At 39.3% G+C, this 16,889-nt stretch overlaps 1 protein-coding gene across 1 annotated transcript; it reads left to right on the top strand.

The window, feature by feature from the left end:
* The first annotated feature begins 10 nt into the window (after positions 1 to 10).
* pkia (cAMP-dependent protein kinase inhibitor alpha) lies at positions 11 to 4,675 on the top strand. Its single transcript, XM_030769993.1, has 3 exons — positions 11 to 63; positions 3,433 to 3,610; positions 4,098 to 4,675. Exons 2-3 carry the CDS (start codon positions 3,460 to 3,462, stop codon positions 4,181 to 4,183), a joined length of 237 nt encoding a protein of 78 aa, XP_030625853.1. The 5' UTR covers positions 11 to 63; positions 3,433 to 3,459; the 3' UTR covers positions 4,184 to 4,675.
* The last annotated feature ends 12,214 nt before the right edge of the window (positions 4,676 to 16,889 follow it).

Below are 16,889 nucleotides of genomic sequence, written 5' to 3'. Positions count from 1 at the left end.
TTTAACAGGTCGGACTGACCACTGACCGCAATATTGGCTATCCTACACAGAGCAACATAAGGGGTATGTTAAATGTTATGTTGACCTAGAGTCTAGGTCCTAGACAGTAGACTTTGTCTTTTATTTCTGCGCTCTTCTATGTACAGTGAAAAATGTAGCACACTGGAGAGGAATAGCTCACTGCTTTTGAAGCCTTGTCGATTGACAACAATCGTTAATATGCTAGTAATGCATGGATCGTTTTACAACCTCATTTGAGCTGTGCATAACCAAAGATATTTCCTGGTGCTTTTATTGAAATTCAGCCATCCCTGTTGTTGTTTGCAAAGGCTGGCCTGGGTAGGGAAGGTTATGCATTTTCCCTTTGATGATTGCCAATTTTAAAATTAAAGACATGCATGATGAATATAAAGATAGCATAAAATGTTTATACCGTTTTAGCATAGCATTTAGACGTTATGCCAACATTTTGTTAGATGGAGTATACTAAATGTCTCAAGAAAGGTAGTCACATACAATCCCATTATCCTTAACGGACAACGATGATTATACATGTGTAATTTGTCATTGTCAGAGTGCGCGATTTTAAAATTGATAATCGTTCCCTTAGATGTTCTTATCCATATTTCAATGAGAAAGAGATTAGACCCTCCGCGCATGATAGGCTAAGAATACTTCCAGAAATGCGTCTTTATCGGATTGCTTTCACCGGGAATCCAACTGCTCCCATCAAATGTTTGAATCGTAATGTCCTTGTCACAGTTAAACAATAACAAATAAAAAGCTGTGCAGAGGCAATGGAGTCCATTTTTTAAATCATACGGACTTTATCAAGGCCATGTGTGACTAAATATGTCATAAATGTCATTTGCATAACATACTTAATCTTATCAGAGGAGGCTTGCTCGATTGAGGACAAACAGTTGGCAGGTGTGTTTGATATGACGATAAACGTGTAGGACCGATTCACATGGTTTCACTTGTTGAATGATTCTTAGAGACAGTACACTGACGGCTATTTGCTGGAAAACGATTGCTCTAGTTGTGCAAGTAAGTGAGTGGGTGGCTTCGTGCCACCCAGGTTTTCTTTGGCACAGTCGGAAGAAGTCTGTGTATTGAGCATTTTATGCACAGTTGTCACTCTTCCTTGTGGGCCTCGTTCACCCGCCCACGGTCCATATTGATTTTCTGGACTTGGACTCATTAATAGTTGCCAAGTTTTTAGAAGCCTAGCCTATGACCACCCCCCCCCCCCCCTTCTCTCCACACTGCATCTCGGATAGGTTCACAGCCAGATAAGCCAGAAAATGCCAGATTAGAGTTGAATTATGTACTTTATGCATTTATTTTGCTTGCAAAGAGCAAACAACATCATGGATTGATGAGGAAAGCAAGGACCATGTTTTGAACTCTAAAATCAACATGTTCACCATAGCCTATCACAAAGTCTAAATTGCTTTCTTTCTCCTAACCTATTTAAGGATAACTAATCTTTTGCTAAGAGATACGTGTTATATATCATAAGTACATTTAATCGGACTCTCTCTTATTGTTCTAAATGCTGCATATCAGTGACCTCCTTACAATGAGTGTTTACCCACTGACTGACACCATTTTGAAGGGAACAGCTGAGAGCGAGTGAGCCAATATGAGGATATGATCTAAAAATAGCGTCAGTGCTCAGCGCTTTAACGGGACAGTTCTAACATCTTATGACTGTTTCAGACAAATTCAGTAGGGACTAGCTCATACTAGAGGCTTCGCGACAATACGTTTTTGTAATGTTCAGCATTACTTTAGATTAACGGGTGTCATTTTTGGGGACGCAAGTGGGAAATCCTAGATGACGAGCATAAAGTCAATGGCAGTGGCAGATAAAGTAGACATGCTTTCTATGTTCACGTGAGGAGTTTCATGTTTAACCCCGAGATTCTATAAAGCTTTAAGGATAAGTACTGGACTTTCCCTGGACTTTTGAGGTCAGAGTACAACACTAATCCAGAATAATTTAATATAGACTTTAAACATCACAGATTCACATATAAAAATACCATTGAAATATCCCGTTTTCGTTTCGATTATGGTAACTGAATTTACAAAATCCAATGTACACGAACAATTAGAGACATAGTAACGCGTTTGATATTGTGTGTTATTTTTGTATATTAAGCAATGTCCTGTCATACTTGGTATTCCTAAGATTATTGCTATTGTTTTCGTATTGCATGTTTACAATTGTTTTGATTCCACCAGTGGGCCATACCTCAGCTTACCATACCCTTACATTACTAATTACATGTGTGAACCTTACGAGCCTTTTCTCTAGTTTGCAAAACCTTTACATGATAACACCCTCCCCTCAAAAACATAAGTTAATGTTAGATTTCAATCTGTTGAATGAACACGACGGGCAAGTTCAGTGTTCAGTGTTCAGTGCTTAACCAAAAGGTATCTCTCTCTCTCTGTCTCTCTCTCTGTCTCTGTCTGTCTGTCTATCTATCCGTCTCTCTCTACTGTCATGTGTATACATGTGATTGCTAAGATATTGTTGTGATGTGACACGTGCAGAGTTGTCTACTTCTTTACAGCTGCCTTTGAGTGATTTATAGTCACGAAATTGTAGAATGAATGATATACTCTAACCCAACAGAAGTATTTTTTTTTTTTTTTTACTGCTAGTAAAAGCAGTAAAAGTTAAGTAGCTAGCTATCAGTTGAAGTTCATGCCCTTCACGTTCTCTTACAGAAGTGTGGCTTAAGTGAACATAAACCTTTAAACGTTGTCACAGCTGTCCTGTTAAACTCACCTTGTTTGTTTTGCTCAGGTATGCTGAGCATTACTGTGGACATGACCTGGCTGTGTTTTACTACCTTCCTGAAACCCTAATCACCTCAAATTAACCTTTAGGTGGATGTAAATAACCTTGGATAGCTTTAATCTTCTTTGCGAAAGTGATCTCCTGTGTGGCAAGCAGAGCTGTTGCCAACATGGCTTATTTGACTTCTCTGTTGATGACACAACCGTGCGGCTCATTTATTTTTCTAACTGACAGATTGTGATTGATCTGAAGTGGATACTTGAATCATATAAACCGAATGACAGTTTTAGCAGTTAGCAGTGCTCGACCACATTAGAGTGTCTCCCTCTGCTGGCCGTATGCTGTAAGTTACACATGCGAAACTTACCATTTAGTGAGTTTGGATTTGTTCTAGAAGTGTTCTGCTTCGGATTCCAAATAATGCAAGCATTTTCGGGTTCCAGCTCTTGTATGAGATTTAATTCACTCTCATTTCACAGTCAGGTGCTGGTCCTTACTTGGGAAACATGTATTTGTTTTCCTTGGCCAGTCAGAAACAGACAGCAATTTCTGCATACCAAAACCTGCTCCTGTTCATTCCTTACTCAACAAATCTATCTTCTTTTCTCTCTCAGACATTGCTATGGTGAACTGTGTTAGATATGACTGATGTTGAGTCGTCGTATGAAGACTTCATAGCTTCGGGAAGGACGGGAAGACGGAATGCGGTGCATGATATCCTGGGGGACACAGGTGGGCTGGACCCAAGTGGACTATCCCAGACACTCTCAGAACTCAGTGTCAACAAAACAGGTAAGTCATGCTTCCTTATCTACCAGGCATCCAGTGGCAAAAAAAAAAACCCCACCAAAAAAACAGAAAAACCAAAATGATCAGTAACTTTATGTTTTCTTTTCTGGAACACTTTTCTCCAACTCTTCATTGTTAACTCTCACGTTTTCACAAGACCGCAGTATTTTGAATGGACCGACTCTTAAAGGCAGGACATTCATGAATTATGTAAGCGAAATCTCTGCTGGAGGGTTTTTTTTTTTGTTTTTTTGACCTTATCAGTTTTAAGTGTCTCTCCCTGTCTGTGTTTAGCGGAAGTGTTGCAGGCTGTTGCTTAACTCTCATTGACAAACAGTGACTCAGAGACAGATCAATGCCTTTCCCATACTCTTTTTGCTACTCTTTACACTCTCTCTCTCTCTTTCTTTCTTTCTCTCTCTCTCTCTCTCTCTCTCTCTTTCTCTCTCTCTCTTTCTTTCTCTCTCTCTCTGACGGTCAAATCCCACAGGTGAAGGAAACGATGGAGAAAAGAGTCAGGTTTCCTCAGACGCTCCACCTAAACCAGAAGAGGAGGCCAAGGAGGAGGGAACTTAAAACACTGCCGTGAAACTGCGAGGAGAAGCCATTTCCCATCACTGCCCCCCCTAGGTGGCTGATCTGAGAACTTGAAAAAAAAAAAAGATGGAGGACCAGGAATTTACACAGCAGAGAGACCTTCCCACTCACTGCCCTGGACGAAAGAAAGCCCTGGTTTTAAGGAAGGAGCCCTCTCTGCTCTATGTGTGTGCTTGGGCCTGTAGCTTCAGTAATGGGTGAAAGAAAGCATCCCATAGAAATCACTGTCTCCAGAGACCTGGACCATCTCAGTCCATCGTATTATAATGATGTAAAGGACACTCCCTCTTAGCTATTACCTGTAGCTATTAGCCGTGTCTTCGATGCAGAATCTGGGGGAAGTTGCAGACAGCGTTGCAGTAGCATGGGTGGAGAAAGCTGAACTTAGCACTAGTGATCTGTAATGCTTCTGACTACGACTAGGTGGATGATACCTTGTCACCACATGGGCATTTGTTTTTGGCTTGGAGCTTTTTAATTATGAGAAAGGACTCGTGTTTTTTGGACTGATCAGATCAACTGCCAAAGTTACCAGGCTGAAACAACACGGTTTAGCGTATTAGTAGATTTATTACAATAGTGTCGTAGTTGTAATAATTATTTAACTATTTATTGATTTGTCCGACAGTTTGATATTTATTTGTATTTATAGTGTATAGTAGACATATTTATTTGTTATTGTCAACATTTTACTACACAATTTTTCCTCAATTTTTTTTTTTTGGGTCTGTGTTACCATTGAACACAAGACAAGCAAATACAAAACCTAAACTTTCGGCTGTAGCTACTGGCGATTTGTGTGTCCTCAGTAATTTAAAATGAAAACAAAGAGGTCTTCAAAGACATTGCATGACACTACTGTGAGAGAACATATGTGTATTCACTACCTTGGGCTGTGCAGTCGTGAAATATATATATATTTTTTTTACTTTACATTTTGATGTTATTAATATGTGTGTGGGAGTTTAACTCTTGTAGAAACACATGTGGATGCCTTAGCTGTCACGTTCTATTCTCAGCTGACAAAAAAAACAACAAAAAAAGAATTTATTGGTATTATCTTAAAATTGACTTTAACTGATTTATTTCTGCTTTATTGTACCTTTTGAGTCCATTTGAAGTTAAACTCCTTACACTTTGTGCTCAGTGCATCCATCATGTGCATCGGAACTTCCACTCTGTTCCTCACACTGCTTTAAATTAATGTCTTCCATATCTATCAATTTATTAAAACAGCTGAAATGAAAAAAAAAAAAAAGGATTAATACAGTTTTAAATGTTGTTGTTGTACCACCATCAATACTGTTTGTTTCACTGTCTGAATAAATGTGTTACATTTTTAAAAACATCAAAAACTTCTTGTCCTGTTTAGCTTTGCACCTGGGTGAGACGCCCTTGTGGTTAATGTGCCTATAAAGAAGAGATTCATTCTTAGGAAACAGCACCCTCTTGTGGCAACATGGAGGTGGTACATACCTCTTTTTACGAAGAGAGCCATTTTGAGGCCTGTCGTCTTATTAGTTAAATGGTTTCCAGTATTTAGATTCAACAGAACATGTTTCATTAAGATTTATTAAGATTAATTTATTTCAAGCAATAAAAGAAACAAACTAATCGTCTGATTTTTTCGACCTTTCAGCGGGATAGTTTCCCACAAAAGAATCAAGTGTCTCCTTTCAAAACGTAGTTTGGTCCACTGGTCCAAGACCGAGCCTTAATCCTTTTCTTGAGGACCGGTCTGTTATCCCTCACTTTCTAACACACTGATTCTTTTGATTTCTGCGTGGCTTTTATGAGACAGGAGTGACTGAGCTTTGTCCGGCGTTGATGAATTGCAAAATCAACAACATGCTGTACTTGTGAGCGACATTTGCCATTTAATTCCGGCGTAACTGTCCAGAGATCAAAGGAAGGCCAACCCTCGGATTTAGAGCGACGACCTTTCGCAGGCTTTTAGTGCGACCGAGCAACACATGCATCATTTATTAACTTTGACTTCATTGTGCTTAGCTCTTTGGCAATTACTTCGATGGACCTCCTCTCTCTCTCTCTCTCTCTCACACTCTCCCACTGGATCATTCATCTTTGCTTTTTTTTTTTTCTTCTTTTCCATGAATGGTCTCATACAGAGCGGAGTCTAGAACCGATCTCATTCTTTTCTAGTAAGATGATTACAGGAGGGAATGGGTAGCGGGAGGACAATCAGTCTTTAACCTTGAAAAGAGACCTATATATACTTTCCCCCTTTTTGCACTTCTTCACACGTCCTGTGGGTCGTGCGACTGCTCTGAGGCACGGGTGAGAATAATGCACAGCCAGGGTCCCGTGGTCTTAAGGACTGAGGTGCAGTAAGGATGAGAGTTCCATTTGCTTGTCTCAGGCCACGTCGAAAGGATGAAAGTCTATCCGGCATTGTATGAACTGTTAGGCTCCATATCGACATTCATAAAGACACTGTTCAACAGCTTAGAGATGTTTGAGGGCATGCGTCAGCGAGGATGTGTCTCCGTGGCCTGAGATACCACGTCCTAAATGAAAAATTCACAGAGTTCAAGTTGCTTTTTTTTTTTTTGTTGTTGTTGCTGTTGTTGGTCACAATTTACTGGATGTATGAAAATGTACTCTTGAGATATCTCTTGCATCTGTTATTGCTACATCTCAAATAGATGCAGAAATACAGACTAGTGCGCATTGACATTTTTCGAAAAGCTGAAATGCAGATGGGTGGAATTCAAATGAAGCGCAGTGGGTTGAAGCTCACCTGTCATTCAGAGAGAGAGAGGGTAACTGTGTGTCCATTTACATGTGTGGGCGGACGAGAGAAGGGTGCCTCACAGGAGTGAAATTCAATCTATGGTTGGGGAGCTCTCTGCTCTCGGTTCCAGCCCAGCTCAGCCCGACAGTGATGAATTCTGTCCTTATAGGAGAGTTATGTGATTGTTCCCGACATCACTTTCTCTCTCTCTCTCTCTCTCTCTCTCTCTTTCTCTCTCTCTCTCTTTCTCTCACACACATGCACACACACCACACATTTATGGATGCTTACCATATTTCAGTAATTGGGAGAGTCGTCGTCATCATCATCATCATCTTCATCATCATCACCATCACCATCATAAACTTCTGACAGGCGTCCTTGAAAAACAGGTTATCGCCCTAATGGCATGTATTCTCCAACTCGTCAAAGAAGTTTTCAAAATTTAATTAGCTTTTCATGTGCACAGAAAAAGAAGCACATACACACACACACACACACACACAGCGAAAAAAAAAAAAAAATACTTTCACCGTATTTTAAGTAGTCACCTCGGATTCAGTGCTAGAGATTCAAGCTGGTTAAATTAACAGCTCACAAGATTCTAGCATGTCTGACATCTCCTCCCACACCATGTCAGTCAAACACAAAGTGATATTTGCTGCCCCACCGTTGCTTGTTAACAGCCATATCGCTAATGATGGGTCGCCCGCTTGCCTCCGGTCTGTAGCGGGGGAGAGACCGAGCTCAGAGAATGAACATTAGCGTCATCCTCATCATCAACTTTGGCTTAGTGCCTGCGGGAAGGGACCGTCGCAGCAAGGCAGTGAGCTGCAGGTGTCTTGTGGTGACGGCCTTGATCAAGGATGGCGGTAATTAGATGGTGACATTAGATGACAGCGGGATGTTTGTAATGAGGACGGAGGGGTAGGTCTTAGGGGAAAAACAGAGAATGTGCGTGAGAGGCAAAAAAAAAAAAAATCGTATTTATGTCTCATAAGCAGTGGGGGGGGGGGGGGGGGGGGTCATGCGGAGTCTTGGATGTCATTTGAGCACAAGGGGATAGACAAGCCCGGAGTGAACGAGAGTGAGTGAGATTGTGGGGAGGTGGGGAGGAGGTAAGAAGAGACGGAGGAGGGGGAGAGAGAAAAAGCAGCTTGGCTTTAGAGCAGAATATTATATTTAGAGCAGAGCATTGCTCAAGCAGCATGTCAAGCAGGTCTGATTCGTTATCTTAGCATACGTTAGGTTAGGTAGATCAGCTCTGAGTTCCAAAGCGGAGGGTATGGAAACAATACAACTTATATAGAGTTATAGAGCTGAAGAGCTATAGAGTTCTCAGTGGACGTAATGCTGACCTGGTACACAGTACACATTGGCCTGAGAGTATGAAAGAAGCAGACATCGAATGGTGAACAGCAAAAGATCACTTCACCCTCTCAAATCTGGAGTACACAAATCGTGTAGAACTGGAGGAAAATGTCGGTCTGGAAGAGTATAATTATGAAACTGTAAAATACAATATTGTGATTTTTAAAGATTATTCATGCCCTGTTACTGCCAAAACTAATAAAGCTCATAGCAATGAAGTCTGTCTGAGGGTCCCTCTGTGTATGTGTGTGTGTGTGTCTGTCTATCTATCTATCTATCTATCTATCTATCTATCTATCTATCTATCTATCTATCTATCTATCTATCTGTCTGTCTATCTGTCTGTCTGTCTGTCTGTCTGTGTCTGTCTATCTAATCTAAGAACCAAGTCACACATACCATTTTAATGCTGTTTCACCAGGAGTTGTCTATATTCATCACGGTATCAGCCCAACACTGTGTGCAGGGAGAAGCAGAGTGCGCTGGCCTATCTAACACACGGGGCTTATTGTAATCTGGGCACACACTGTGAGTGGTCTGTATATGCGCTGGCTAGTGTTTGTGAATGAAGAGCAGGTGCAGGAGAGTGGAGCTGAGATGTTTTCCTTTCTGCCTGTACTTTGATGTATGGCTCCTTCACATACACGGCCAAACTGCCTACTGCTATACAATATCACACATACACTCATCGCTCCAGCTCTCTAACTCACACGTGGCAATTTCACTTCCTGGCAGACTGCAAAATAATTCATATTTATTACTTTTTAATACAGCAATTTTTCTGATTTATCTGTCAACTTGCGTAAAAAATACACAAATTAAACATGAAGAATGACAAATCATAAAGGTATATTGTTTTCATAGGGGTCTGGGCCTGTTTTCAATAAAAACAATTACAATTACGTAAATCATAAAAAAAAGGAAAAAAAAAAAAACAGGTCATTGCTCAATCACTTTTACACAAACAAATCTCTGAAAACTGTATGGTTCCCACATGCCCAGCTATCTCTCTTTCTTTTTCTCTATCTTTCTTTCTTTCTTTGGTTAACTCATATGCCAATGCACATTTATAAAAAGAAAAAGCGAAAAAATATTTGACTGTTTTCCATATACTAACTTGTAATTTGAGAATTCAACAGGGTTCACATCACCTTGACATTTTGAAAAAAAATGAAAATAAAAAGTCCCTTTTTGTATCCATCTAGTTGTAAATATTGTCCACTAGGATAATCAACAGTTAACTCACTTAATGAGTATTTTCTCAGTCGTGTGTCTAATTACAGATTTCTTAATTCAGCATATTTGAAAAGTCAGTTTGAGCAATTCCCTTTCTCTTCTCTTCTCACTTTCAAACAGCTTTGTCAAACTCATTAGAGACATAGTTCCCAAAAGCAATGCGCATAGGTCTTATGCCAGACAACGTATTTACTCTTGATCTGAAAATAAAAAGAGTAGTACGTTTTGTTTTACAACCTTTCAATGTGTTACAGTCTACTGAGGTCATGCACTCATGTCAATATTTAATTATAAAAGGCTCTTATATTTGTCTAATATGTTGAAGAGTCCTTTAAAAATTGTTTTATGAATACAAACAGAACTTGCTTTTTTTTCAGTTTCTCATTCAGTGTGACCAATAACAGTCGGCTAAGAGGAAATTCTGGAATTCATAAAGACATCATAAAACAACTGTCTCCCCACTGATTTAACATGTCCAAATATACAGCGGAATTAAAGGAATCTCCCGTCGATATTATTCTGGTATGTTCCCATGCTGCATTAAGGAAAACATACAAAAAGACATCTTTTTCTTCAAAACATATGAAAAAGATGCCACCAGCTTTTCCGTAGCGGAGAATTTCACACTATTAACCTCCAGTCTGACAGAAACGCTAGCGTGTGACTGAACCACTTCTCATGGCAAGGTCTGCATGTTCGCCTCAATCATTTCTAGAAGTTTCCTCATCAAAGGCTTATATGAGCTCTATTAAAAGCACATGGTCGTGTTTTAAAGGTTAAGCTTGCTTATTTAAAGGCTCACCAATCAGGCAAGACGAATTTGGTCGGAATAACAGGTCAGGGTTTTCACAGATTGGCTTTCTCAGGGAAAACCTTGTTTTTTTTTTCTCCCGTCTCTCTTTTTGGAAAGTACTGTGGGATATTGATCCAAGTCATGGGAAGGTTAAAAATGCTATGCTATTATGAGGATGTGAGCTATTCAAGGTTAATTCTACCATTTGTCACACATGTTAAAAAACACTAACTGAAATCCTCAAAAATATATAAAAAAAAAAAAACCCCACTACCGTTTACGTGCTTTTAGGGCCACAATGATACCATCTTTTTGTTTAGATTGTTCATCCCACCAAATTAAAGCCATCCATTTACAGTCAACACCATATCATGTTTCATAGAAGAAAATGTAAAAACATGATGAAATATAATCAAATTATTGTATCACCGTAATAATAATTTTAAGTCTGTATCAGCATTAAGATTATTGCAATACCTTCTTATAAAAGTGGTTCTGATGAGATTTTAGTTTGAGTATTCCACCACTAGGGGGCGATGTTGTATAACACAACCAATCCAAATGTTCCCATTTATCCCTCAAAGCAGCTGGGAATCATTGCACTATGGACAGAGAAATTTATCCAAAGCAGACCAGCCCTAACCAATTAACTGTTATGAATGGTTAATTCAACGTTGATTAGTTTAAAGACTTAATTAGACATGATTTGGTTTAAATCTGATGTTACATTGTCAAATAGTCTCAGTGAAGTCATTCCAGTAAAATGAACCAGAGCGTGGATGGAAAAACAGTTAAAGCTGATGCACAATGGTAAATTACTCTCAAATCAATAAAACTGAAATAAAGGGTGATTTCCAGCAAAACAATAAACAATTAAAAAAAAAAAATTAGAATTGTGCAAGGTTTACTTCATTCTATTTTACCACAGAGCCAACTGAACTTCAGGAAGCTGGGTTGAATCTGCTGTTGTAAAATGGATTCTAACATGTTCTCAGGGTCTCTCTCTATGTGTTCTGTTACAGTGTGTACTGTCATCCTGGTTCCCTTGACTTACTCAGCCCACTCTCTGACCTCTGACTTCTGAGAAGGCAGTTAGGGTCACCCACGCCGGGTCTTACAATGCTCTCAGCCTAGCCTCCTACATCAGTTCAGCTCCACTGGGCTAACCTCATTCTCACTCAAACAGATTCGCTGAAGCCCTGAAGATGTCAGATCTCTGTCTCTCTCTCTCTCTCTCTCCCCCATCTATCTATCCATCTATCTATCTATCTATCTATCTATCTATCTATCTATCTATCTATCTATCTATCTATCTATCTATCTATCTGTATGTATGTATGTTTGTATATCACACATCTACTGCACTTGTAAGTATTGTATCAGTAGTATTAAGGAATAATAAGGATATTAGGGATGTATGGAAAGTAAAGCATGAATCTATAAACAATGTGAGTTACTGTAAGAAAGAATAGATGAGTGTCTGTCATGCTATAACACACTGGTGAAGGCACAAAGAACAAAGTCTGGTACTGTTTAATTTTAAAATACATAATTCACATTACTCAATTAAACACATGACATATTCAAACTTTCCATAGCCAAAGCTGACCCGACAAACCTCTGCAGAGATTGTAATTGTTACTGGGTAAAATGTTTGTGTTTATAAGGAAAATCGGCCTCTTTGGGGGATTTTGTTTTCAACCACACACATTAAGATAATTGGTTACTTTTTAAAGAGTAACTTGATCTAGTGTGTGTGGATAATCACACAGCATTGGTTTTCTCAAGAAAAGAATTTTCCTTTTTTAATGTTGTTTTTCAAAGCTCTCTCTCTTTCTCTCTCTCTCTCTCTCTCTCTCTCTCACACACACACACACACACACACACACACACACACACACAGACACACTCACACTCACTCACACAGATAGAGACAGAGGAAGAGTGAGAGAGAGAGAGAAAGAGATAGAGAGAGAGAGAAAGACCAAACCAAGATATAAGCTTACTGATCGGTGGGAAACATTAGTAGACCAACTCAAACACGTCCCAGCATGTTTTATTGGCCAGTGTTATGTAGTTTGTTTGGACAGCTAGCAGTATTGGGTAACCACCGCTAATTAGTTCCCATAAAGCTGCATTGCTGCTAACACCCCATGGAAGCCTATCCTTAAATGAACACTCACGGCTTGGTGAAAGGAACATAAATTACATTTTAATTGCTCCCTCTAATTCCAGGAGACACATGTTTGCTGAGATCAAAACCATCATAATTAAAAATGTTCCCCCCCCCCCAGCTTTTCTACCCTCCCCCTTACATGCAGAGAAACGTAAAAAAAAACAACAAAAAAAAAAAACGATGAAATATCCCACTCATTAATACTGGTCTTTTACATGCTTTGATTCAGTTTGAGGTATGATTTAGTTACTTTATGGGATAATTTTGTTTAAAAAAAAAAAAAAAAACACTAATGCAATTCGTAGCTAAAAACAGTTTTAGGGCGGGGAGTGGGGGGTGGGGGGTAAGAGTAAAAGTCAAGGTGAATTTAGGCTAGTGGAACAGAAAAGAGTCTTTTTACAGAAATGAATTTGGTCACTTCTCAATAAAAGCAAAACATGTTTTTCTACTATGTTTTTTTTTACATCTGAAATGATTAAAATGGAATTTCACAAGCAGAAACTTAACTAAACCCAAAGGAAAACTAAACTTAAAGAAACTAAAGAGGGAGAAAAAAAAAAAATCCTCTAATCAGATGAGACACTCATAAAAACAAGTAATAAGACTTTGAGTCAGAGGGATTCGAGCTCAGGACTGAGTTTTGGGATTGGAAAATGTGACAAACCGCCGAAACGATCCAAAATCTTTGAATCTGAACATCTTACTCGAGACACAACTGCACAGTTTACTGTGCGCCCAGTTTCTAGCCACATAAAACCACAGGCTGAAGACCGGGGGCGTCTCTCGTCTGAATTTATGTGGATGTCCCGGCAAACGCCGGGCATAGACACTGAGTCAGTCAATCAATCCGTGTTCAGCCTCCTCCCAGCAGAGAGACAGGGAGCAGAAGAGTCCAGCAAAGCGCACAGCAGGACACATAAACTCACCAGCCAAGCTCAGATACATCTATTAGAGCCTTAATGTAACACACAGATAAACTATATCCACTATTCAGTTTATTCCAACTTGGCTGATAGCCAAACACATCTCTGTAGGCCCGTGTATGTGTATCATTCCAGGAAAATGTTAATTTGTAATACTACAAGTTTGTTTAACTTGTGAGCTAATATTTTACTCCCAGTTACATAAGAACGTAAATGTTTATTAAACTGTATATATATAGAGAGAGTATTAGCTGGGCCTTGTTTGTGCTTCATCTGAGGAGACTGTAGTGTGTAGTCTTTTTTAATTTTTTAACCCCGGCATGTCAACTTTGAAAAACAAACAAAAAAAAAAACACCATTTGAAAGAGTTTTTTTTTTTCTTATGGCAACATGCACTATTCCCCACATATGCATAAACACAAACTTATCAAATGCCCTAAAAGTTGAAGATTGGTTAAGGATAGATCCGTAAGCGTCTTTTCGACGAGACGCAGTGAAAGCTTTGAACAAAGAAGTTTGAAGTGAGATAATATTTTTTTTCCCCCCACAACTCTTGCTCTCTGGTAATATCTGTCTCTGCTTCACAAGGTTAACACCGAGCTCTTGAAGTGTTACATCATCCTCACTGACAGTTATTCTAAACACCAGTTATGTCATAATGAACCTAAATACTGACTCTATCATACTGTGGACTTCATCATAAATATCATCAGTTCCAGTAAAATAAGGATATATCTCAATTACGATACAAATTAGCAAGACAAATACTAATTCTATTATTATTTCATAAATCATTAAGCGAAGGCAGTAAAACCATACGAACAGCATTGCTACTAAGGTTTAGCAAAGAAACAGATCACAAACGTTTCCCTATGTCTAATTTACTCATCATATACATATATATGTATATATAAACAAAAACAAAAACAAAAACAACTCCCCCCCCCAAACAAACAGAAAACAACATGTGTGTCTTTAAAGAGCAATTGTGCAAGAAACAAATTTGCTGTGATTGTACTTATAGTCTGCGGACCTCGGTGTTAAATGTGACTTTTGTAAATGGTAGCTGGAATAGGATACAGTTTCAGAGTCAGATGGAGGTTTAGAAATCAGCTTGTTTGAAGAGTGGCAGAGGACGTCTTTGTCCGCCGAGTCAATGAAAGAGAAAAAAAAAAGTGGGGGTAGGGCACTGGCCCCGGTAGGCCCTAAACTCAAATGTTTTTCCAATGAACCAAGCATTGAGAGAGAGAGAGAGAGAGAGAGAGAGAGAGAGAGAGAGTCAGAAATTAAGAGTGAGGGGGCTCAGCTGTGAGTAGCCCTCGTTCAGATGACAGTAAATTGAAGATAATACAGAATTTAAGTGGATTTGACGGCTCTTGAGCAACCGCGAGACCCAGGCTAGGTGCCTGATCTGGGAGACTGACGTGCGTCTTCTCTGACCGCGATCATCAGTCTTTAATGATGGACATCAGCAACTCTGGCTCTTATCTGTACTTACCGTTAACTGCCTGTAGTCTGCTAACCCACCACTGTCTGTCTTCCCCAATTCAGCTTGCAGATTGTCTTAGTTTTTAGGATTATCGTGCAGTAATGATTCTATCTGATGAACAGTGATCCCGGGCCTTGCTTGGTTTAAACATAGAATCCAAAGCTGTCTAATCGAGTTTGGTTTTTCATGGAGGGTTAAACAGTTATGGAGGATAGGAGACTTAGGTTTAGTAATTCATTACTGCGGAATGCAGATGCCATTAATAGACTGCATTTGAAATGAGCAGAGAGAGAAGTTTGACTTTGGGGCTTGTGTTTTGTTAATTCCCTCTTGACAGTGCTGCCACGTGCTCGCCTGGAAACTTGGAGAAGATTATAGTTTGCTCTTAATTATGGCAGTCCATTTGCATATCTTTATAAATCATAATATATGGTAATGTGCATTTCCACTGCACTGTGCTTTCCAAGCAGCTAATGTGCCCTAAAAATGTCTGTAAATATTAGTTTTTCTGTCATTTTGAAGAAAAAAAAACACCCATAAAATGTCTCTCAATGGTTCAGTTGTGCATTAGTTAGTGTCTGCAGCACAATTCAAGCAAGAACAACACACATTCCTGCTAGCCCTTCTTCACTATGAACTGTCAGTGACCATAATGAAACATGAAGCACAGAAACACGAATGTTATGATATTTATAAAACCATAAGATTCATCACCGTCATGACCGTCATCAGTGTCAGATGATATGAATTTGACTCCCGCCTGTCACAACTGGTGTTGTTGCCAGTTCAGCCAAGTCTTTTCCAGTATAAACTGGAGTAAAAAGGAAAGTAAAACAAGAGGCACTGTATAGCATTGTCCATAACAAGCATTTCCATGACGTGCCACAGACATGCATAAGTTTGTGGTGGTAGATCAGGAATATGATGGTGTGATTTAGCATCAGACATAGTATGAGTTGATCACCGAAAGCATGTATGAAAAGAATTTGTTGTACCCGATTATTATTTAAAAAAAAAAAAAAAAAAGTACCAAAGCATTATACATTCAAACTTAAAAGGAACAGGATCTTAAACTTGTCTGAGAATCTCTGTCTGAAATTGATGTTAGTGTAGCCTTTCCACTCGAATATCATGGGAAGTGTCTCTGGCATTCATGTGAGCTTTGATCTGTCACATTATCCTTGCATTAAGGAACATATTCATGCCCCTATAAATGATTTCATTTTGTAAAGAACCTCCAAATGGAAAAGGGGCCAGATGAAAGGCGTTTAGCTTACGGTACCATTATCAGCGCACAGATGGCAGATGAGATGATGGGCTTTTTCGAGGGGAGGAAACAGAATGTTGGCAAACTAACAACGTTAACAAAGCTACATCAGAGCGGGAGCTCCTGTGTTTTAACATAGGGACTGCTGAAGCAAGTTAATGATCATCTGTGAGACACCAATATTAATTCATCAGTGCATATCTCTCCATCCTCTTTCCCATCCATCCATCCATCCATCCATACATTCTTCCATTCATCCATCCATCCATCCATCCATCCATCCATCTCTCTCTCTCTCTCTCTCTCTCTCCCACTGCTGATGTGTTGTATTTTTGAACCCCTTGCTGTCTTGCCTCTTTCCTCCATTACCCTTTTATCATCCATCAGTCTTTATTGAACCACCATATACATTTCTAAGTAAATGTTCTGAAGGCTAAGAAGCCAAGATAGTTGAAGTGGCTTTGTTTATTCATGCTGCCATCTCTGTTGTTTCGGAGAGCCATCAACCGAAATAAAGGGCCTAGCCAAGCAGAGCTGCATTTATGACATACATAGAAGAGGATAGTAAAGGAGCTCTCTAAATGGGTTTTAATGGATTGGAAATTTGTGGCATACTTGTCGTTTCCTTTCATATGAAAGAGAAGCATATCTGTAATGGCCTGTTGCTACACATCT

This window comes from Chanos chanos, chromosome 3 (assembly GCF_902362185.1).
Source record: "Chanos chanos chromosome 3, fChaCha1.1, whole genome shotgun sequence".
Classification (NCBI taxonomy): domain Eukaryota; kingdom Metazoa; phylum Chordata; class Actinopteri; order Gonorynchiformes; family Chanidae; genus Chanos; species Chanos chanos.
Note: the sequence above shows the minus strand (reverse complement) of the source record. Positions and strands in the feature narration are given on the sequence as shown.